Consider the following 16,043-nt stretch of genomic DNA (forward strand, 5'->3'; position numbering starts at 1 on the left):
GAAATAATGAAAATATTTGCAGAATGAGAAAACTTTCGTATTATAATTGAATTTGAGTAAATTTGAGATTAGTTTTTAATTTGAGCACGTATCAAGCCACAATATTGGTAACTCTTACCTTTCTTTTCAGGTGATGGTTTAGGTTTCTCCTTGATGACTTCTGAAATTGTCAGAATATAAACATATTCAGAGATGTCTAAATACATATAATACAGTATCAATGTACTCCTATAAACCTCTAAAAAGTTTACAATGAAAGCACACATTATCGGTCTGTGTTGAAAAAAAAATCTTTTTGGGGTTTGGGTTCATGGGCCTTTTATTTAGGAACTTCAGGCTCTATGAAACATTATTTTTAATCACTATACAGTGGAAAGTTACAACATATGCAGCAGGATTTCACTGATATTCATACCTTTCTTTACAGGAGCCGGTTTAACTTTCTCCTCGATGACTTCAGCCTCTGAAATAATAAAAATATTTACAGAATGAGAAAACTTTAGTATCTTCATTGAATTTGAGTAAATTTGAGATTAGTCTTTAATTTGAGCACTTATCAAGCCCCAATATCGGTAACTCTTACCTTTCTTTTCAGGTGATGGTTTAGGTTTCTCCTTGAGGACCTCTGAAATTGTCAAAAATATAAACATATTCAGAGATGTCTAAATACATATAATACAGTATCAATGTACTCCTGTAAACCTCTAAAAAGTTTACAATGAAAGCACACATTATCGGTCTGTGTTGAAAAAAAAACTTTTTGGGGTTTTGGTTCATGGGCCTTTTATTTAGGAACTTCAGGCTCTATAAAACAATTTTTTTAATCACTATACAGTGGAAAGTTATAACATATGCAGGAGGATGTCACTGATATTCATACCTTTCTTTACAGGAGCCGGTTTAACCTTCTCCTTGATGACTTCAGCCTCTGAAATAATGAAAATATTTGCAGAATGAGAAAACTTTCGTATTATCATTGAATTTGAGTAAATTTGAGATTAGTTTTTAATTGGAGCACTTATCAAGCCCCAATATCGGTAACTCTTACCTTTCTTTTCAGGCGCTGGTTTAGGTTTCTCCTTGATGACTTCTGAAATTGTCAAAATATAAACATATTCAGACATTCCTAAATACATATAATACAGTATCAATGTACTCCTGTAAACCTCTAAAAAGATTACAATGAAAGCACACATTATCGGTCTGTGTTGAAAAAAAAACTATTTGGGGATTGGGTTCATTGGCCTTTTCTTTAGGAACTTCAGGCTGTATAAAACAATATTTTTTTCATGTGATAATTTTATCACTATACAGTGGAAAGTTACAACATATGCAGCAGGATTTCACTGATATTCATACCTTTCTTTACAGGAGCCGGTTTAACTTTCTCCTCGATGACTTCAGCCTCTGAAATAATAAAAATATTTACAGAATGAGAAAACTTTAGTATCTTCATTGAATTTGAGTAAATTTGAGATTAGTCTTTAATTTGAGCACTTATCAAGCCCCAATATCGGTAACTCTTACCTTTCTTTTCAGGTGATGGTTTAGGTTTCTCCTTGAGGACCTCTGAAATTGTCAAAAATATAAACATATTCAGAGATGTCTAAATACATATAATACAGTATCAATGTACTCCTGTAAACCTCTAAAAAGATTACAATGAAAGCACACATAATCGGTCTGTGTTGAAAAAAAAAACTTTTTGGGGTTTTGGTTCATGGGCCTTTTATTTAGGAACTTCAGGCTCTATAAAACAATTTTTTTAATCACTATACAGTGGAAAGTTATAACATATGCAGGAGGATGTCACTGATATTCATACCTTTCTTTACAGGAGCCGGTTTAACCTTCTCCTTGATGACTTCAGCCTCTGAAATAATGAAAATATTTGCAGAATGAGAAAACTTTCGTATTATCATTGAATTTGAGTAAATTTGAGATTAGTTTTTAATTGGAGCACTTATCAAGCCCCAATATCGGTAACTCTTACCTTTCTTTTCAGGCGCTGGTTTAGGTTTCTCCTTGATGACTTCTGAAATTGTCAAAATATAAACATATTCAGACATTCCTAAATACATATAATACAGTATCAATGTACTCCTGTAAACCTCTAAAAAGATTACAATGAAAGCACACATTATCGGTCTGTGTTGAAAAAAAAACAACTTTTTGGGGTTTTGGTTCATGGGCCTTTTCATTAGGAACTTCAGGCTCTATAAAACAATTTTTTTAATCACTATACAGTGGAAAGTTACGACATATGCAGGATGATTTCACTGATATTCATACCTTTCTTTACAGGAGCCGGTTTAACTTTCTCCTTGATGACTTCAGCCTCTGAAATAATGAAATTATTTACAGAATGAGAAAACTTTAGTATCATCATTGAGTTTGAGTAAATTTGAGATTATTCTTTCATTTGAGCGCATATCAAGCCCCAATATCAGTAACTCTTACCTTTCTTTTCAGGTTTAGGTTTCTCCTTAATGACTTCTGAAACTGTCAAAATATAAACATATTCAGAGATGATAAAATACATACAATACAGTTTTAATGTACTACACTAAACTGGGCAAAAAGTTTACACGAAGCACAGATTATCAACCTGTGTTGAGAAAAAAAAATCACCTCTTTTGGGTTTTGGTTCAGGTCCCTTCTCTTTAGGAACTTCAGGCTCTATAAAACAGTATTTTTTCATGCAATAATTTTATCAGTATACAGTTGTGTTAAAGCAACACAAGCTGATTTCACAAACACGTATACCTTTCTTTACAGGAGCTGGTTTAACTTTTTCCTTGATGATTTCAGCCTCTAAAAAAGGAATAATGTAGAAATATTTAGTGTGTACAATTTTTTTTAAAACAATCTTGGATTTGTTCCTTATTGATAATATTAATTTAACTGTTAACAGTAAATCAAACCTTTCTTCTCAGGGGCTGGTTTTACTTTCTCTTTGATGACTTCTGCTTCTAAAAATTTGAAAATACAAACATTTAGAGAAAACAAAATACATATATTAGAGTTTTATACTAATCTGCGAGGGCAAAAGTATTAGAGTACTACTCTAAACTGCCAGGATAAAAAGTTTACATTATTTTTTTTTTTAATGACATTATATTCTTGGGTTGGAAAAAAAGCTCACCTTTATTGGGTATTGTTTCAGGAGGCTTTTCTTTAGGAACTTCAGGCTCTATAAAACAATATTTTTCATGTGATAATTCAATCATTATACAGGGGAAAGTGACAACATACGCAGAATGATTTAATTAAAAGATATTCATACCTTTCTTTACAGGAGCTGGTTTAACTTTCTCCTTGATGACTTCAGCCTCTGAAATAGCGATGATAATATTTAGAGATTGTAAAATCTTACATTAAATTCATCCTTAACACAAGATAAAATTACACCATGTAAAAAAACCTCTTAACTCTTACTGTACCTTTCTTCTCAGGGGCTGGTTGAGGTTTCTCCTTGACTTCAGCCTCTGAAAAGATAAACTGTTTTTAGAATAAACCTTTTTTCTCACCGACAGTGTTCATTTAAAATCAAACATAATCAAACCTTTCTTTACAGGGGCTGGTTTTACTTTCTCCTTGATGACTTCAGGTACTAGAATTGTACAAATATAAACATTTAGAGAAAACAAAATACATATATAAGAGTTTTATACTAATCTGCAATGGGAAAAGTTTACATTAAAATTATGTGTATATTATGTACAAACTCACCTCTTTTGGGTTTTGGTTCAGGAGCTTTTTCTTTAGGAACTTCAGGCTCTATAAAACAGTATTTTTTCCATGTAATATTTGTGTCATAATACAGTGGTAAAGGGAACGTAACAGTAACACATTGTGATTACATTGACAGCCATACCTTTCTTTACAGGAGCTGGTTTAACTTTCTCCTTGATGACTTCAGCCTCTGAAATAGCAATGATAATGAGAGGTATGAGATAATGTAAGAGATTGTAAAATATATTTATGAGAAAATTATAGCTTCATCTTTAACACCAGGAAAAAAAGTTATCTATTACCTTTCTTCTCAGGGGTTGGTTTAGCCTTTTCTTTGACTTGAGGCTCTAACATGATGATAACATAAAACCATTAGCATTTACTTAAAGTCAGGGACTTTTATTGCTTTATTCTTATGAAAAATTGCAGTACCTTTCTTTGGTGCTGGTTTAGTTTTTTCTTTAGTTATCTCAGGTGCTGCAAAACATGAAGGTTTAACTTAAGATGTTATCTTTAAAATAGCAGCTGTGATGTTACCCAGGCAGCAAGCAGTGTCGGCCCAGATCTGGCCCACATGTGGCCCACGTGAAATCCATGTGGGCCTGATGTGGGCCGGATCCGGGCCGAAACTGCTTACTGTCTGGGTATAGGTTAACACATAAGTTGTCAAATATCCTGAAATACACATTTCTGTAAAAGCAAGCATATAAACAAGCCATAATTTACAGTTTTTGCCTACATCTACTGCTATGTTGATAAATCAGCAGTATTAGGTCATATACTAAATGTGTACCTTTTTCTTGAGGGACTAGTTTCACCCTTTCCTTTGGAGCTTCAACTAAAAAAGGTTTTGGAAGATAAATAAGAATGTTTCAGAGCAAAACCATAAAACTGAAACATAACTTTCAAGTATTCAAGTCTTACTAGAAATACACATATAATACCTCTCTTTGCAGGTTCTGGTGTTGATTCAAGTGCCCTTTCTTTAAGAACTTCTGGTTCTGTAAAACCGAATGGTTTGTTGTGATAAAAGATCATCATACATTATCAAATCATCAATATGTGCAGATTTTCTATCTGAATCCATACCTTTATTTACAGGAGTTGGTTTAACTTTCTCCCTAATAATTTCCGCCTCTACAATGATGATAATATATTTATATATTATTTGTATCACATTTTGCTTATAAAAAATTCAAACTGATGGTTGACAGTTAATCAGACCTTTCTTCTTAGGGACAGATTTAGCTTTCTCTTGGATGACTTCAGCCTCTACAAAACAGAAGCATAAGAATATTTCAGTTTCATGTTAATCATTTAAAGCTATTTTGGTAAAAGTTTACCATGCAAAAAGAACTGAGAGGAAAAATAACTCACCTATTTTGTGTTTCAGTTCAGGAGCCTTTTCTTTAACAGCATCAGGCTCTTTAAAACAGTATTTGTACATGTGATAAATGATCAGTATAATGTCAAAATCAGCAATGCAAGAAAATGTTGTTGATATCCCCACCTTTCTTTACAGGAGCTGGTTTAGCTTTCTCCTTGATGACTTCAGCCTCTGAAAGAATAGTTTGTGAACATAAAAAAACCATTATATTTTTTGAGGGGAAATATTAACTTTAACTTGGGGTAAAAGCACACATGATAATTTCTACCTTTCTTCTCAGGGGCTGGTTTAGATTTTTCCTTGATGACATCAGCTTCTAAAATATTGATAATATAAATAATTTTAACATATTATTGGCAAAATATTGATCACAGACATTGTTCAAAAATATTGTTAGCACAGTAAACCAAACCTTTCAACTTAGGGACCAGTTTAGCTTTCTCTTTAACAACTTCAGGTTCTATAAAACACAAAACAGAAGGATACTTAAGTTTCATCATGTCAAACAATGAAGCTTCTGTTGCTATAATTAGACCAACCATATTTCTGATACAAATGTCAAATGTTCTAGAAGGCCTATGGGAAAAACTCACCTTTTTTGGGTTTTGGTTCAGTAGCCTTTTCTTTAGCAACCTCAGGCTCTATAAAACAGTATTTATGCATGTGATATTTAATCATTATAATGTCAAAATCAGCAATGCAAGATAATGTCACTGACATCCATACCTTTCTTTAAGAGTTTAGGAGTTGGTTTAGCTTTCTCCTTGACTTCAGCCTCTGAAAAATCAAATGATGAGAAAATATTTAGAGAATGTGAAATATTAATCATATTATTTGAATATTTTAATTTTTAAGGCAACATATTAATTAGATTTTTAAGTTTGGGTGAAGCATGCATGAAATGATAACTTCTACCTTTCTTTTCAAGGACTGGTTTAGCTTTCTCTTTGATGACGTTAGCCTCTAAAATGTTGCAAAACATTAAAAAATTACATATATCTGAGAGATAGTGTACACACAAATAAATATAAGTAGGCATACCGTTCTTTGGTGATGGCTTGGGTTTTTCTTTAATTATCTTAAGTACTGCAAAACAGAAGAGTTTAATGTTAAAAAAGGAGAACTTGAGTTGAGACTTCTCATGGAATAAATTATCATAATGTGCTTTGTAATATTTGTAAAATCCAAGTAACTAGAATCAATAAATTGAGAGTACTTGCTATGCATTCACACATTAACAGGCCATTTAAGATGCAAACATGGTTTTGTGTTATGAATAATCATCATACATTGAAAACAAAAGTATACACAGGATGATTTCACTTCCATACCTTTCTTTACAGAGGCTGGTTTAATTTTCTCCTTGATGACTTCAGCCTCTATAATAATCATATTGCAAATATGTTTAGAGAAAGAATTACATTCTGTTAACTACAATAAAAATTGAACACAACAAAGTAAATCAAACCTTTCTTCCAAGGGGTCCCTTTAGTTTTCTCTTTAGTAACTTCAGGCTCTATAAAACAAAACAGAGCGATTTTAATCATGTCAAATAATGCAGTTAAATGCACATATTTAATACGATGATTGCAAGCATAATAAATCACTTTATTTAATTTTTGTTTTTATTTGAATTACCAATGTCTAAAAAAAATGTCTATTGCATCTTCAGGCTTCAGTGTTTAAAACGAATCTGATTTAATTCATGTGATTCATCGTACAGTAGAAAGTTCCGGCATATGAAGGAAGATTTCATTTAAATTCATTCACCTTTCTTTACAGGAGCTGGCTGAACTTTCTCCTTGACAACTTCAGCCTCTGAAATGGCAATAGTTAAAAACTATTTAGAGATTGTTAATCTTTTTTGCATTATCGTAAAATGTGTTTATTATCTTTACCACAAAGTTAAATCCCTTCTGAAGCCAAAATAACACAAGCTCTTACCTTTCTTCTCAGGGGCTGGTTTAGCTTTCTCCTTAAGGACTACATCCTCTGAAATGATGATTATGCAAAAATATTTAGAGGAATTCAAAGACACCCTTTTGTGTAATTAAAAATGTAACTTAGAGGAAATTTTTAAATATTAACATAGTAAATCAAACCTTTCTTCTCAGGGGCTGGTTTAGTTTTCTCTTTGATGACGTCAGCCTCTAGAATATTAAGAAAAAACAACTCTAATTTATTTTGGGTTAAAAACTTTAAAGCTCTTCTTATAAATAAATAATATGTTTAATTCTGTATGCTTATGTAATAGAAGCTTACTCAAAGCAGAAACACCCTTCTTTAGAGGAACTAGTTTAAAAACCAAAACATCAGTGTTTAATTAAAATCTAGCTAAAAATATTAACTCCATACCTTTCTTCTCAGGGGCTGGTTTAGTCTTCTCCTTGATGACGTCAGCCTCTAGAATATTAAGAAAAAACAACTCTAATTTATTTTGGGTTAAAAACTTTAAAGCTCTTCTTATAAATAAATAATATGTTTAATTCTGTATGCTTATGTAATAGAAGCTTACTCAAAGCAGAAACACCCTTCTTTAGAGGAACTAGTTTAAAAACCAAAACATCAGTGTTTAATTCAAATCTAGCTAAAAATATTAACTCCATACCTTTCTTCTCAGGGGCTGGTTTAGTCTTCTCCTTGATGACTTCAGCCTCTAAAATATCAATGATATATTTTAGAATTTTAAAATTTTAATAGTAATAGCTTGTGTAATATGTTTCTTAACAATAAATTAAACCTTTCTTCTCAGGGGCTGGTTTGGCTTTTTCTTTGATAACTTCAGTTTCTGAAATTTTGAAAATATAAAACATTAATTAAAACAACTGACATGAAACTTAATTTCAATGTGATGAAAAAAGCATTTCACATCCATACCTTTCTTTACAGGAGCTGGTTTTGCTTCCTCCTTGACTTCAGCCTCTGAAATGGGAATGTGGTGATTGTTGAAGGTTTTTATTATTATTATTATTATTATAATTATTATCTTTCAAACTGCTGAGATAAAATATCAAAATGAACTCACCTTTTTTCTCAAGAGCTGGTTTAACTTTTTCCTTAATCCCTTCAGGCTCTAAAATTATCATACTGCATGTTTAATCATACATGTTGTTACAGAAAATGGTCATTTAATTCTTAATATGCAAATCAAACCTTTATTCTCAGGAGCCGGTTTAACTTTCTCTTTGATGACTTCAGCCTCTAAAAAAAAAAAATTAAAATAAAGTAAATAAATGGACAATATAAAAATGCAAATGATTAGCATTATCTTACAAAAGGCCAGTGGAAAAAAAACAGTTTATTTACCCTTCTTTGGCACAGGTTTGGGTTTTTCTTTGGTTATTTCAGGTTCTGTTGCAAAAAAAAAAAAAAAAAAAATGAAAGAAAGAAAGAAAGTAAAAGGTGCTGTATTACATAATTAGTAAAAGGGATTTGAATCAACAGGTAAACTAGATATGCACCTTTCTTTTCAGGGACTGGTTTTTCCTTCTCCTTTGGAACCTCAACTGAAAAGACATCACAAGGTTAAATGGTAATAGCTTCTAGAAAAACCGTATATGAAAATATGCATATGAGGTATTTTTTCAAAACTGCAAATTTTATAATTTAAAGCATAAATATAGCATAATAACACCTTTCTCTGTTGGTTTCGGTTTTGGTTCAGGTGCCTTTTCTTTTGCAACTTCAGGCTCTATGAGACAATAGCATGAACATGATTGATCATCATACAGCTGAAATCGACTATTTAATTCATACCTTTCTTTACAGGAGCTACTTTCTCCTTAATGACTTCAGCCTCTAAAATAATGTAGTAGAGTGATTGTAAATAGGCAATTTGAAATGTGATTAGCTTGGGTAAAATGTCAATCTGAGAAACGGAAGCATTCATGACATGGATAATTAAAATATAAAAAGTTCCAATAATGCTAACTCAAACCTTTCTTCTCAGGGGCTGGTTTTACTTTCTCTTTGATGACCTCAGCTTCTAAAATGGAGTTTATATAAATATATAGCATTAGCATTGTCTTAAAACTGGCCAGGCAAAAGGTTTTGACATTTGGACAACTTGGATACCTTTCTTTGGAGCTGGCTTTGGTTTTTCTTTGATTATTTCAGGTGCTAGAAAGCACAGCAGTAAAGAACAGTCAAAATTGGCTTTTTTTACATTAGCAGATGTGTTATTTAATCAGTGATACATAATAAATTAAAGGCATTTTTTGTTTAAGGCTAAATGGATATATATACCTTTCTTTTCTGGGACTTGTTTTGCTTTTTCCTTTGGAACCTCAGCTGTAAGCAGTTAGAAGGATAAGTTGGAAAACTTCTAACGTCTAATCTAGTATTCATTGCTGTAAGTATTGATAAACCATGTACTATATATTATTACCTTTCTTTGGAGGTGCTGGTTTCTCTTTGATAACTTCAGGCTCTATAAAACAGATGAATAATTTATTTAACAATGTCAAGCAACTTGAAATGGTAGGATAAAGTATCTTTATAGAACAATTAAACTGACTGCTGATGAAATGGAAAATATTCAGTAAATATTTTTAAAGGTTCGGGCACTAACCTTTTTTGGGTTTTGGTTCAGGGGTCTTTTCTTTAGCAACTTCAGGCTCTGTAAAGTGGTTTTAATACAAAAAAAATTAATTACAGTAGAAAACAACAGCATACAGGATGATTTCATTAACAGCCATACCTTTCTTTATAGGAGCTGGTTTAACTTTCTCCTTGATGACCTCTGAAATGGCAATGATGTGAAAATATTTAGAGATTGTAAAAGGTTTTCTTTAGCATTATGTTTAAACATCCTTAAAAACCTTTTTTATTAATATTTAACAATAATTGTTAATAAATGTAACTCAAACCTCTCTTCTCATGGGCTGGTTTAACATCTTTGATGAATTCAGCCTCTGAAATGATAAAAAAGAGGAAACAGAATGTCTTTTTAGCATACATGTTCTTTAATTTTTGGGGGGAAATGTTAATTTAGCTTAACAATAATACCTTTCTTTACAGGAGCTGGTTTAGCTTCCTCCTTGACAACTTTAGCCTCTGAAATGTCAATGATGGGTAAATATTTTGATACTATAAATTATTTCCTTTAACATTTTTTTTATGTGTTTGTAGAATATGTGATTTCTGCTTGATGACTTCAGCCTCTTATTTTGTGATGATGAAAACAAAGCAAGCAAAACACTATCAATTTCATGAAAATATTGATATAATATTATTGCTCTCACAAATAATGTTACATACCTTTCTTTGGTGCCTTGGGTTTTTCTTTGGTTATCTCAGGTTCTGCAAAACAATGAATTTATGAAACATAAAAAAAAGCTTGGAATACGACATATATTAGTCTTGCCTGGTAGTAAATTTTGTAAACATTTACTGCATATGTGATACCTTTCTTTGCAGGTTCTGGTTTAGCTTTCTCTTTGGTTACTTCAGGTTCTACAAACAGAATGATATTTCAGTTTTAAAATAGTTCAGCAAAGACACGCCTTTATAGCAGCTTCAGTCTCTGAAACTATGCTTAGAAAAACTAAAAATGTAGTGTAATTTTGCCATACAAACTGTTAAGTAATTGTATACCTTTCCTTGGTGCAGGTTTAGGTTTTGCCTTTTCAACTGCAACAGGTTCTGCAAAACATTCAGATTATGAATTGCTTGAATGTCTAATTGTTTTTAATATATTAACATTGAATTAATATTATTTCAATAATTATTAAAGTAATTCTCATAGATTTCCATGTTCAGTTTAACATTTCCTTTTCCTTTTTAATGTTGTATAGCAATTAAACTGTAATCACAGACTTATCCATACCTTTCTTCACAGCAACAGGTTTAGGTTTGTCCTTGGCAACATCTGCCTCTGAAATATATAATATTATACAGAATATATTTTTACAAAAAACAACAACAACAACAAAACAATGCTCAAAACACTGAACCACTTCAAAAACTTATAGACAGTTAACCTTTTTTGGTAGGTTCTGGTTTTGCTTTTTCTTTTGGAACTTCAGGTTCTGTGAAAAATGGAAAATCAGCAATATATTCAGTGGGGTGTTTCATGTGCTCATATTCAAATAAAACAAATAAATAAAGATCCCCTCTTTGTCTTGATATAAACAGGTAAAGTTTTAACTTGTTACTGGCCAGAAATAAACACTTGTTATAAATACCTTTCTTTACAGAAGCAGGTTTGGGTTTTTCTTTTACAGCTTCTAAAAGAATAAAAAGTTTAACATCAACATTTATTTCTTAAATTACCTTTTGCATCTTTTCACATTTGAAAATTATTACCTTTCTTTGGAGGTTTCTCCTTCTCTTTTATAATTTCAGGCACTAAAAATCAAGTCAAACTGCTTGTTAAAATATTTATGTAGATCTAATGTACATGCTTAAGTAATGTAAATTATTTTCTATATTTTCTATTCGAACAAACCTGCACATTATTATCCTGCATTTACAGGATTATATTTCAGAAAATCTATCTCATGAAATTAATTAACTATCAGGATCTTCTACCACTACCCTCTCAAATTCAAAGCATGAGCTAACTATACCTTTTTTAGCTGGTGCTGGTTTTGCCTTCTCTTCAAATGCTTCAGCCTCTGTGCAAGATTCAATGATTTGTAATAACCATTTTAAGATATGCATGTTGAAATATAAAAACAACTGCAATCATTTTACCATTCTTTGAAGGTTCTGGCTTGGCTTTTTCATTGGAAACCTCAGGCTCTGTACATTAGTGGATGTAAGCAGTTAGCATCTTTAACATTGCAAAAATATGTCCAATAAAATCATTCTGTACCTTTCTTAACTGGGGCTGGTTTCACTTTCTCCTTAGCAGCTTCAGTATCTGAAATGATCATAATTGCATGCATTAGAAAGTGAATTTATGAATAACGACTAGTTAAAATCTTTGTTTGATTTTCTCTTCAGCAGCTGCAGGCTCTATAATTTAAGGAAAAGTAGGTTTAAGAGTGGCATAATGCACTCATATATAAATTTAAGAAAGGAAAATGACTAATTACCTTTTTTAACAGGAGCAGTTGTTGGCTTCCCTTCTGAAAAAGATAGAAGATAGGTACATATTCAATAAATAATATATAAGACTGACAAAAAAATTATCAAGGCCACATATTTCCATATTACCTTTCTTCGCAGTTGGTGGTGTTTCTTTCTCCTTAGAAACATCAGGCTCTGAAAATGAGTCAGCAGGCTCAGTTAATGTCATGCATAAAAATTGCTTTTAAATGAATTTCTGTTACTTTAAGTGCATCCTACCTTTCTTCAAAAGGGCCGGTTTAATTTTGTCCCTGGGAGCTTTAGCCCCTGAATAAATAATTGAATTTAGTAGACAAAAGTTTGTCTATATTTAAAATTCAAGCACCTTTCTTTTGTGGTGCTGGTTTTTCTTTGTCTTCAACTTTATTTTTTTTTTTTTTTTACATAAACAGTAACAAGTCATCACAAAAGACATGGTATTTCCATTTGAATCTATGTACTGTATGTAAGAGCAAGGCTGTATTAACAACAACACACTATACAATGAAATTTTTTCTTTCTCTTCAGCTGCTAAAATGCAACAATTAAACTGCTACAATTTTGTAGGCTTTGGAGTCTTAAAAGAGCTGGTTTTGCCTTCTCTTTTTACCTTTCTTTGAGGAATCCGGTTTGGCTTTCTCTTTGGGAACCTCAGTCTCTGTAATTTCATCAACATCAGCAGTTTATGACACATAGTAAAACACTGCATTTTGTTTAAAATGGCACTGATTGTCTATGGAATGTCTTACCCTTCTTTACAGGAACAAGTTTTGCTTTTTTGACAGCGAGTTCCGCTTCTAGAAGTAAATATAATTACCATACATAAGCAAAGATTACTTCAAAAATAAATGTAAACAGCACACAATTACCTTTTTTAACAGGTGCTGGTGGTTTATCCTTGGCTTCAGCTTTTGCAATAATGAAAAAATGGATGTACTTTCAATTCATATTTAGTAAACCTTTTTCATAGCATTAAAATTTTAAATATAGTAACTACTTTTGCTTTAAAAGTTTTGTTTTGGCAGCTTCAGATTGAAGCAATGCATGGCATACATCACATCACATCATACAATAAAACTGATTAGAAAATACTCGAAGAGAAACAGGGGGGAAAAACGTACCTTTCTTCAAGGGTTTAGCTTTTTCCTTGGGAGCTTTAGCTGTAATGTGAAACAAGAAGATGTAAAACATTTAAATAAATCTTCAGTTGTATTACAAAAAAATAAAAAATAGTTGAATATGTTGTTTGGTTTGCATCATCCACTTAGCCCATATGGATTTTAAAACTGAATAAGCAAGGTGAGGAAAGTTACAGTGTGATCATCAACCCCAAAGTTATTGAGAAAGGGATCTCTAACACTTAAAGAACACATATTTTAGCCAAAATGCAAGCTTTGTACCTTTCTTTGAAGGTGCAGGCTGGACCTTTTCTTTAATAACCTGAGGTTCTGTAAATATTTGAAACAAACTGTTCATATAATCTGTTAACTTATGCAAAGCTTCATAAATAGTTATACATACACTGTAAAAAAAAAAAAAAAAAATGTACAGTACAAACCAGAAGATGTGGTTGCTGGAATTTTACCATAAAAAATACAATAGCAACATTTTAGGTTTAAAGTTTTTCATTAACTGATATAATTTTCATATACCAGCCTATTGAGATACAGAAATCTGTTTTGTACCTTTGTAATACACTAATAACCACCAAATGCAGGCGGTGATGAGAAAGTCTCATGATGAACCAAAGCCCATCTCAAGCAGCTTTTAAATAGTAACATATATAGAAGGTGCACAGTGTCATTCAAACAAACACTAAAGACCATCATGGTGACACACATGAAACTGAAATAATGCCATAAATTTTCATTTAACAACATTAGGTGTAAAACACATCCCTAATATACAAAACTAATAAGTAGTTATTTCAAAAAAAAAAAAAAAATTCTAATTTGAAATGTAACGCAGAAATTCTGGGAATGTCAGTTTACGGTTATTCACTGTAAATTATATGGTCTTTTTCACTTTTTCAATAACAGTATACTACAGTATGATTACAAGTAATGTCCATTACAGTTTTTCACCATATAAAGTAGGGGAATTTACCGTTAACGATTTAACAGGTTTTAACTGTTTGTTTGTTTGTTTTTTTGTTTGTTTGTTTTTTTTCAGTCTTTTACTGTTAAATTCATGGTCATTTTTTACAGTGTACAATACAAAGTACATTTCTTTACAGGCTTAGCTTTTCCCTTGACAACCTCAGCAACTAAAAGACAAAATATGTTATCTCTGATAAAAACACAACTTTGCACAAGCATACCTTTTTCTTTTGGAGCTTGTTTTGCCTTTTCTTTGATAACTTCAGCTTTTTCTACAAAAATGTGAATTCCTCAGACATGAAACTAACTTTCTTTGCAGGATGTGATTTATTTCTAAATGAAAGAAAGCATCTAAAATGGGACTTTAAATATGCATTGTGATACCTTTCTTTGTACGAGCTGGTTTGGTCTTTTCTTTTGTAACTTCAGGTTCTGCAAATGAGTGGAGAAAAATTAAGACAATATAAAAGTCTATACAGTGAAATTGGATCCATTTAAAGGTATTAATTTATTTAATTAATAGTCTAACAGACCCCAAACTTTAAACAGGTAGTGTACACATAATGTGCTTTAATTATGAATTAGCTTTATTATAAGTGCTAAGTAAAGCAAGAACTCATAAAACAATACCTTTCTTAGATGGTGCTGATTTGGTCTCTTTTTTGGCCACTTCAGCTTCTGAAAAATAAGCATTAGATTTATTTCCTGTTAATTCAGAGTTTACTAAACAGAACATAACTTATCACACAAGATACATACCTTTCTTTACATGTGCTGCTTTAATTTTGTCCTTGGCAATCTCAACATCTATGATACAGTAAGAAAAAATATTTGGAATACATAATTTTGTTTCACAGTTTTGGCTACTGTGCCATATTAAATTTAGGACTGTTTGTGGACTTTGTGGGATTTTTTTTTATTTCCACAAAAAAAAAAACAACAACAACAACATTGAAATATATTGTCCATGAACAGGATGTGTTGAATACCTTTCTTAGTTGGTTTAACCTTTTTCTCAGGTCCTGCACATACAAAATTGTATACATTAGAATTTTGTAATTTTACATTTTGTTGTGAGGTTTTTTTTAGACAGCTTTGTAAAACATGCATACTGATCATGTGGGAGTCCATATAAAAATTCCTGTAGTAATATTTTTTTTACAAGAAAATAAAATATCAAAACAAACATTATAATGGACTAAAGCTGAAATATATAGTACACTGTACACTAACCCCCAGACAGTGCAATAAGCAAGCATAGCTTTATTTATCTATTTTTGGCATTAGTGCGTCATGTACCAGATTTCTTCTTTTTTAGAGGAGGTTCCTCATCCACTTTAGTCACCTTGAACTTTTTGTCAGGTTTTTTCTTGGTGTCCTTTTCTAGAACACATTTCATATACATAGTACACATATATTATCTTTTTTTGGGTTTTAACATGTCATCTATAAGCAACTGTAGGTCTTGAACGTAACCTTCAACCTTCATCGTGAGCAACACAGCAATCTACAGTCTAAATGTGGATGTTGAGCTTTTTGCAAAAAGAGAAATTACATATCCTACATTAAGCAGATAAGCTCAGTATGTTTTATCAGTCTTACTTGTTGGTTCTTCAGTCTTGTCCTCTTTGGATTTTTGTTTTCTTTTAGCCTTTTCTATCTCCTTTTTCTCATGTTCTTTTCTTTTCTTGACTTTTTCTACTGTTATGTTTATTTGTTGTAGTGTCATCTCCTCCTCTTCACCATCAGCCTTCTTCTCCCTCATATCT

At 31.5% G+C, this 16,043-nt stretch overlaps 1 protein-coding gene across 1 annotated transcript in view; it reads right to left on the reverse strand.

The window, feature by feature from the left end:
- Nucleotides 1-16,043, reverse strand: part of si:ch211-266g18.10 (titin) — a 41,332-nt gene that overhangs the window by 13,880 nt on the left and 11,409 nt on the right. Inside the window, exons 15-69 of the mRNA XM_059520060.1 lie at nt 15,877-16,041; nt 15,574-15,657; nt 15,264-15,296; nt 15,034-15,081; nt 14,905-14,952; nt 14,659-14,706; nt 14,496-14,546; nt 13,576-13,623; nt 13,297-13,335; nt 13,045-13,083; nt 12,925-12,969; nt 12,416-12,463; nt 12,284-12,331; nt 11,940-11,987; nt 11,819-11,866; nt 11,692-11,739; nt 11,429-11,470; nt 11,308-11,349; nt 11,104-11,151; nt 10,950-10,997; nt 10,718-10,765; nt 10,529-10,576; nt 10,382-10,423; nt 10,130-10,177; nt 9,991-10,035; nt 9,822-9,863; nt 9,693-9,740; nt 9,510-9,551; nt 9,368-9,412; nt 9,197-9,241; nt 9,060-9,107; nt 8,429-8,473; nt 8,276-8,323; nt 8,148-8,195; nt 8,000-8,044; nt 7,863-7,910; nt 7,731-7,778; nt 7,225-7,272; nt 7,067-7,114; nt 6,893-6,940; nt 6,591-6,638; nt 6,164-6,208; nt 6,038-6,085; nt 5,849-5,899; nt 5,716-5,763; nt 5,535-5,582; nt 5,391-5,438; nt 5,246-5,293; nt 5,113-5,160; nt 3,444-3,488; nt 3,287-3,334; nt 3,146-3,193; nt 2,925-2,972; nt 2,767-2,814; nt 2,632-2,679 (exon numbers count right to left, since the gene is read on the reverse strand). Of these exons, the coding sequence (XP_059376043.1) occupies nt 2,632-2,679; nt 2,767-2,814; nt 2,925-2,972; nt 3,146-3,193; nt 3,287-3,334; nt 3,444-3,488; nt 5,113-5,160; nt 5,246-5,293; nt 5,391-5,438; nt 5,535-5,582; nt 5,716-5,763; nt 5,849-5,899; nt 6,038-6,085; nt 6,164-6,208; nt 6,591-6,638; nt 6,893-6,940; nt 7,067-7,114; nt 7,225-7,272; nt 7,731-7,778; nt 7,863-7,910; nt 8,000-8,044; nt 8,148-8,195; nt 8,276-8,323; nt 8,429-8,473; nt 9,060-9,107; nt 9,197-9,241; nt 9,368-9,412; nt 9,510-9,551; nt 9,693-9,740; nt 9,822-9,863; nt 9,991-10,035; nt 10,130-10,177; nt 10,382-10,423; nt 10,529-10,576; nt 10,718-10,765; nt 10,950-10,997; nt 11,104-11,151; nt 11,308-11,349; nt 11,429-11,470; nt 11,692-11,739; nt 11,819-11,866; nt 11,940-11,987; nt 12,284-12,331; nt 12,416-12,463; nt 12,925-12,969; nt 13,045-13,083; nt 13,297-13,335; nt 13,576-13,623; nt 14,496-14,546; nt 14,659-14,706; nt 14,905-14,952; nt 15,034-15,081; nt 15,264-15,296; nt 15,574-15,657; nt 15,877-16,041 (2,712 nt within the window). The remainder of the gene's footprint in view (nt 1-2,631; nt 2,680-2,766; nt 2,815-2,924; nt 2,973-3,145; nt 3,194-3,286; nt 3,335-3,443; nt 3,489-5,112; nt 5,161-5,245; nt 5,294-5,390; nt 5,439-5,534; nt 5,583-5,715; nt 5,764-5,848; nt 5,900-6,037; nt 6,086-6,163; nt 6,209-6,590; nt 6,639-6,892; nt 6,941-7,066; nt 7,115-7,224; nt 7,273-7,730; nt 7,779-7,862; nt 7,911-7,999; nt 8,045-8,147; nt 8,196-8,275; nt 8,324-8,428; nt 8,474-9,059; nt 9,108-9,196; nt 9,242-9,367; nt 9,413-9,509; nt 9,552-9,692; nt 9,741-9,821; nt 9,864-9,990; nt 10,036-10,129; nt 10,178-10,381; nt 10,424-10,528; nt 10,577-10,717; nt 10,766-10,949; nt 10,998-11,103; nt 11,152-11,307; nt 11,350-11,428; nt 11,471-11,691; nt 11,740-11,818; nt 11,867-11,939; nt 11,988-12,283; nt 12,332-12,415; nt 12,464-12,924; nt 12,970-13,044; nt 13,084-13,296; nt 13,336-13,575; nt 13,624-14,495; nt 14,547-14,658; nt 14,707-14,904; nt 14,953-15,033; nt 15,082-15,263; nt 15,297-15,573; nt 15,658-15,876; nt 16,042-16,043) is intronic.

The sequence above is a fragment of the Carassius carassius genome, chromosome 32 (genome assembly GCF_963082965.1).
Source record: "Carassius carassius chromosome 32, fCarCar2.1, whole genome shotgun sequence".
In the NCBI taxonomy this organism is placed as follows: domain Eukaryota; kingdom Metazoa; phylum Chordata; class Actinopteri; order Cypriniformes; family Cyprinidae; genus Carassius; species Carassius carassius.